The following is a 6,672-nucleotide window of genomic DNA, read 5'->3' on the forward strand; positions in this document are numbered from 1 at the left end:
GTTTTGTTGCCACTCACATCTGTCTGTGTAAAACAAATACCTACATGTAGCTGAAAGTTACTGGTTCCTCCTTTAGCTGAAGCCAACATGCCAATGTTAAAACTGTAGTCAGTTTTTTTTTAACTCATACTGTGCATCCGGAAAGTATTCACAGCGATTCACTTTTTCCACATTTTGTTATGTTACAGCCGTATCCCAAAACAGATTCAATTCATTTTCCCCAAAATTCTACACACAACGCCCCACAATGACAACGTGAAAACATTTCTTTTTGAGAATTTTGCAAATTTATTAAAAATAAAAAACTAAGAAATCACATGTACAGAAGTATTCACAGCCTTTGCAATGAAGCTCAGAATTGAGCTCAGGTGTATCCTGTTTCCACTGATCATCCTTGAGATGTTTCTACAGCTTTATTGGAGTCCACCTGTAAATTCAGTTGACTGGACAGTGGTATGGTGGTTAGCACTGATGCATCACAGCAAGAAGGTTCTGGGTTTGATTCCATTGTGTGGCGTTTGGATGTTCTTCCTCTCACCATCCAAAGACGTGCTCCTTAGGTTAATTGGTGATTCTATATTGGTCGTATGTGTGCATGTGAGTTTTTCTATATAAGGTCCCACAGTCGACAGAGCATGTCAGGGAACAAACCAAGCATCAAGTGAAAGGAACTGTCTTTAGACCTCCGAGACAGGATTGTCTTCGAGGCATAAATCTGGGGAAGATTTCTGCTGCTTTAAAACTCCCAGTGAGCACAGTGGACTCAATCATCCATAAATGGAAGAAGTTTGGAACCACGAGGACTCTAGAGCTGGCTGGACATCTAAACTGAGCGATCGGAGAAGGGCTCTAGTCAGGGAGGTAACCAAGGACCCGATGGTCACTCTGTCAGAGCACCAGCATTCCTCTGTGGAGAGAGGAAAACCCTCCAGAAGGACAACCATCTCTGCAGCAATCCACCAATCAGGCCTGTGTGGTAGAGTGGCCAGACAGAAGCCACTCTGTAGTAAAAGGCACATGGCTGCTCACCTGGAGTTTGCCAAAAGGCACCTGAAGGATTCTCAGACCATGAGAAGCATAATTTTCTGGTCTGATGAGACAAAAATTTAATTCTTTTGATGTGAATACCAGGCATCATGTTTGGAGGAAACCAGGCACCACTCATCACCAGGCCACTATCATCCCTACAGCGAAGCATGGTGGTGGCAGCATCATGCTGTGGGGAACTGGGAGACTAGTCAGGACAGAGGGAAAGATGAATGCAGCAATGTACAGAGACTTCCTGGATGAAAACCTGCTCCAGAGCGCTCTTGACCTCAGGACAATGGTTCATCTTTCAGCAGGACAATGATCCTAGGCACACAGCCAAGATATCAAAGGAGTGGCTTCAGGACAACTCTGTGAATGTCCTTGATGCCAGACCTGAATCTGATTGAACATCTGTGGAGAAATGCGAATGTGCACCGACGCTTCCGATCCAACCTGAAGGAGCTTGAGAGGTGCTGCAAAACTGCCGAAAGTTAGGCGTGCCAAGCTTGTGGCATCATATTCGAAAAGACTCGAGGCTGTAATACTAATGTACATGTGATTTCTTGTTTTTCTGTAACATAACAAAATTTGGAAAAAGTGAAGCGCTGTGAATACTTTCTAGATGCACTACGGTTCCTTTACAAACTGTGCAGAGGAAAAAACAAAAAACGAGACAACGTCCCACTAAATGACTCACATTTAAACTGATGAAGTCTCTTTATAACTTTATAATGAATACATCTTGGCACAGAAACACCTGTGTGGGTCTCAGTTACAGGTATCGAAAACACTAATCAGCCATAATATTATGACCGCTCAAAGGTGAAGTGAACAACACTAATTATCTCATTACCAGGATATATTAGGCAGCAAGTAAACATATTGTCCTCAAAGTTGAGGACAGAAGCAGGAAAGATGGGCAAGTGGAAGAATCTGACCAACTTGAACGAGGGCTAAATTATGAGGGCTAGACAACTGGGTGAGAGCATCTGCAGCTCTTGTGGGGTATTCCAGGTCTGCAGTGGTCATCGAAAGGGCCCAATGAACCAGTGACAGGGGTACAGCCAACCAAGGCTCACTGAAGACCCACAGGAGGTAAAGGCCTTTGGGTCCTGTCATTCATGTAGATGTCACTTTAACACATACCACACGACAAAGCATTGTTACACACCGTGTACATGTACCTTTCATGAAAACAGTATTCCCTGATGCCACTGGTATCTTATAGCAGTATAATGATCCCTGCCACAAAGCAAAAATGGTTTAGGAATGATCTGAGGAACACAATGAGTCCAAGGTGTTGATTCCCCAGAGCTCAATCGATTTGAGCATCTGTAGGATGTGCTGGACAAACAAATACGAATCCCCAGGGGCCTAATGTCACAACTTGCAGTACTTAAAGGATCTGTTGCTAATGTCTTGGTACCAGACACCACAGCAGACCTTCAGAGGAATAGTAGAGTCAATGCCTCACTGGCTGAGGGATGTTTTGGCAGCAAAAAAGTGGGAAATATTTACTTTTAAATTACAGGATAACCTCCACCGTTCGTTTTTAATGAGAAATGGTTCCCAAACTGTTGGGTGCTCAGTATTTAGAACAATTAGACATGACTGAATCAATGCCAATACTCTTATCTGTGTCCCATCACAAGCGCAGAGAGTCCTGCATGTTTATTACCAAACGATGACAGCTGTTTATCTTCAAGGTTCGAAAAAAGAAACATGACACCAGAGTGCAGCAGAAATGTTAAGGCTCTGTTAAATTCTCAGCTTCAAAGAAACAGAAGTACAACATACCATGTATTCTGAAAACCCACGAAAAGAAAAAACTAGTATAAAATTAAAAGTTTCAAACTGGCTACCCATATCATTAGCTTTTAATAAATACATTACTATAAGAAAAAGAAAAAATACAAAGTTAAGTCTGATTAACTGTGCCAGAACTCTTAAAAAAAAATTTAAACCAAACCACATCGCGGCGGGAGTTATTAGACGACGAGAAATCAGCGCCTCCTGAATTTAAAGCAACACACGTCATGTAGTCAAACACAAATATGCACTGTGAGCCTCCTTTGGTCGTTCCAAAATCGTTCTCCCGCACAGACTCCTCGAGAAAACGGTAAATGGAAGACCTGCGTCCACGTGAGTCATGCCTCGTTGAGACGTTTGACAGAATTCAGGCTAAAAACAGTAAAATGGCTCATCCTCATCACTTCAAGGTAAACATTTTCACTTTTAAAAACATGCATATTTTCAGTTGAGTTTAGCTGCTTCAGGCTACTGCAAAGAACAACAATTAAAATCCCTCTTAATGTAAATATTACTGGTTTATTCCACAGTTATTCACTCTGTTTACGAAGCTTTAAAAACTCAACACATGTAAGTTAATAGAAATATTTAGCGTAAGATTTTCTAAATAAAATGAGCAGTACACCTGGGCAGCAAACCGGTTGAAGTATGCATGCCTAAAAGTCAAAATGTTTTATGAAATACTTTTTTCAAATTTCAAACTTGAGACATAATATAAGTAATAATAAAGTATATAATAGTGATTAAAGCAGCTTTAAAAAGTAGCCGCAACCTCACAAACACTCCTGCTTAGTATTTCAGAGATACTTCCACCTACGAGGAAAAAAAACAGAGAAATTCACAGATGGCCGTTCTTACAGGTCAGTTTGTCTGACTCCGTCCTGGGTCGTCACAAAAGGCCGTTGAGGTTGCAGCAGAAACATCTTCTAACAGTTATGATATCAAAAATAGGACCAATGTCTTTGCTGTCAGAAACGGCCTTGAGCAGAAACTTTACCAGCTGTGGTAAGTTTTTTGTCAGTAGGGTTGAAAGTCAGGCTGTGCCCAGGTTCATGTTTACTTGTGGTGATCCACACAAACGCACCATCTGTTCAAAAAAAAAAAGAGAGAAAGAGAAAAAAATAGACATTAGCAAGTGTGACAAGAGGGCAGGGGTTAGTGCAGACAGTATCTCTCACAAGAATCTAAAGTGAACTTCCTGTTTTGGAACATATTTCTTTTTCAGGATGTTACATTTTCCTCTTTGTGCGGCTCGGCTCACAGGACTGTCTGCTTCATTAAACCCTGCTCTTTGGGCCCTGAGCAGCTCACAGTTGTGTTCTTCATGCCACATACTTTCTGCGATCATATGATAACAAGCTAAACCAACGGTTTGTGCAGAGCAGCACCACCCACTCGTCTTTCTCACTTCCAGCCAAATCGCTCCTCTCCCTCACACTGCACTGAAATGGCACACACTCATCCATGTGTCAGATTTCTCCTCAGGCCGTGAAGCATCTTTACACAAGCAACGCAGGGACATTTCATCACATTTTGTAAAAATTTGCGAGCCGCCAACTGTGCTGTGCGATCCGAGTATAAATGTAACCTTGCTAATAGCACGTCCGTACCTCTTCCTCACTGCACCACGCAGGCCGTGCAGCACTGTTCTTGCTTCTCCGGCAGCGTGGAATAATTCATCTGTCGGACGATCTCGGCGAAGAGTTCGTCCACCATGGTCTTGCTCTTGGCAGAAGTTTCAATAAAGGGGCAGCCCCACTCTTGAGCCAGAGCTCGTCCGTCTGACCCGGCGACCTCGCGCTCAGACTCCAGGTCGACCTTGTTGCCGACCAGGATCAACGGCACCTTCTCAAAGCGCTTCACCCGCACTATTTGGTCTCGCATCGGTCTGATGTCCTGAAAGGCCGAGAGAAGGAGGAACCCATAAGGTTTTCAGTAAACAAACGAGACAAATGAGTGAGGCATTAGAATCCTTTCCAATGTATTAGTAAATATTAGCGTAGAGAAGTTATAAAAATGAAGGAAATGTCTGCATTACCACAAAACAGGAAACACAGACATATAAACAGCTGCAGACACAGCTGATGGAAAATTTCTGTTTCAGCTGCAAAGGAACTTCAACTTCAGTCTGACAGGGGCACGACTTCATCATTACAATGTTATTACTGACTTCACTCAATATTTAGATTGTTGTTATTTATCTAAAACCCACTTTGCTTTAGTAAGTTGTCTTTTAGCTGAAACTTGCAAAATCAAAGTTTGGAGCATGATAAAGCAAATGTGAGGTAGCTCTATAGACACAAACAGAGCCAGTGAATAGCAAATGAATGTTTATCATAAGGTGCATATGTGTTGGTGTCAGTCGACCATGGTGGCAACACACTATTAGAGCATTTAATGTGTGCACCTTTAGCCACAAGGCTTCCGGTCTTATAATAATAAAGTTCAGTTTGGGTGGTGTAATTACCAACACTGCTGCCTACGCCCATGTGGATGTCCTGATTGACAAGCTACAGGTGTGTCTGGTGCAGCTACCTGGAATGACTGCTGGTTGACCAGGCTGTAGACCAGGATGAAGCCCTGGCCGTTCTTTATGTACAGGTCCCTCATGGAGGCGAACTGCTCCGTCCCCGCCGTGTCCAGGATCTCCAGCACGGAGGGCGAAGAGTCCACCTCGATCTCTTTCCGGTAAAAGTCCTCGATGGTCGGGTCGTATTTCTCGATGAAGGTGCCGGTCACAAACTGGACGGTGAGCGCGGACTTGCCGACACCGCCGCTGCCCAGCACGACAACTTTGTATTCTTTCATTGGGGCGGTCGAGGCAGGCTAAGCTAGCAGCTAACGACGTAGCTACGCTGCTATACTCGCTCCAGAAACATTGACCAGGCCTTTAAAAGAGCTAATTGCCAAAAGTAAGGCGACATAAAATGAACCTCCTTCATTCAATAAACCCCACTGCTCATATTTGTCGTTTTTCCAACGCTGTCTGGCTAGTTAGTAAAAGTTGACGTCCGTTAACTCCGGTGTTAGCTAGTGCTGAAGCTACCTCGCGTCTGGCTAAATTCCCGCTGTGCCATACCGGGGCTTCAAGCTTACATCGGATCCGATAAACCGCAACTATCGGCAAACTTGCTGTCCAGCTATAGACAGCAAGTCACGGAGCATTACACCGTCCCAACAGACAGCATGCCAGGTCCCTCACACAGCAGCCCGCCGGTGTCGCAGCGCTGGATGTGTCCCGACAGTCCAGGCCTGGTTCTGGTTCCGGCCCGGCCCGGCGCCTCGGGAACCGGGCGTGCTATCGACGGACACCCCGCAGATTCAGTGTTGCAGTCCCAGGGTCCATTGGTTTCTGTTTACCGCCGCCTCGGTGTATGTTTGAGTGCGTTCACGGAAGCTTTGGTTTCAGAAAGAAAAGCTTTTTCCACCAACTGATTTCCTGAAGCTAACAACCTGCTTCCGCTAACGAAAACCACATTTCCGGCGCGATTGTTTTCAGAATAAAAGCCCATTTAAGGCAGTAGGAAGAATATTTATAGCTGCTGAAAACATGAATACATGACTTAATTTAACCCCATACACAAAAACAAGTCTCTTGCAGTCAGTGCTTTTTCTTAGTTTATTGAGAATGCAATCAAATAAAAAGTTTAACAATTTACGTTTTATGTAATTTATGTTTTTACTGAGATCCAATGAATTGCTACTGGATACAATTACAATAGTTCTAGACTATAATAGTTGTAGAATGAGCCTTTACTTTAATAAATATCAAATTTAAGGACTGCCCTTGTCACACCATACATCATACCATAACTACAATGTTACATGCCACAA

The 6,672-nt window shown here is 43.6% G+C and overlaps 1 protein-coding gene across 1 annotated transcript; it reads right to left on the reverse strand.

Moving 5' to 3' along the window:
* Positions 1–2,660: 2,660 nt before the first annotated feature.
* On the reverse strand, positions 2,661–6,435 carry rap2c (RAP2C, member of RAS oncogene family). Its single transcript, XM_084549978.1, has 3 exons — positions 5,374–6,435; positions 4,449–4,734; positions 2,661–3,925 (listed from the first exon to the last, which is right to left on the reverse strand). Exons 1-2 carry the CDS (start codon positions 5,644–5,646, stop codon positions 4,456–4,458), a joined length of 552 nt encoding a protein of 183 aa, XP_084406104.1. The 5' UTR covers positions 5,647–6,435; the 3' UTR covers positions 2,661–3,925; positions 4,449–4,455.
* Between the last annotated feature and the right edge of the window lie 237 nt (positions 6,436–6,672).

This window comes from Chelon labrosus, assembly GCF_963514085.1.
Source record: "Chelon labrosus genome assembly, chromosome: 8".
Taxonomy (NCBI): Eukaryota; Metazoa; Chordata; class Actinopteri; order Mugiliformes; family Mugilidae; genus Chelon; species Chelon labrosus.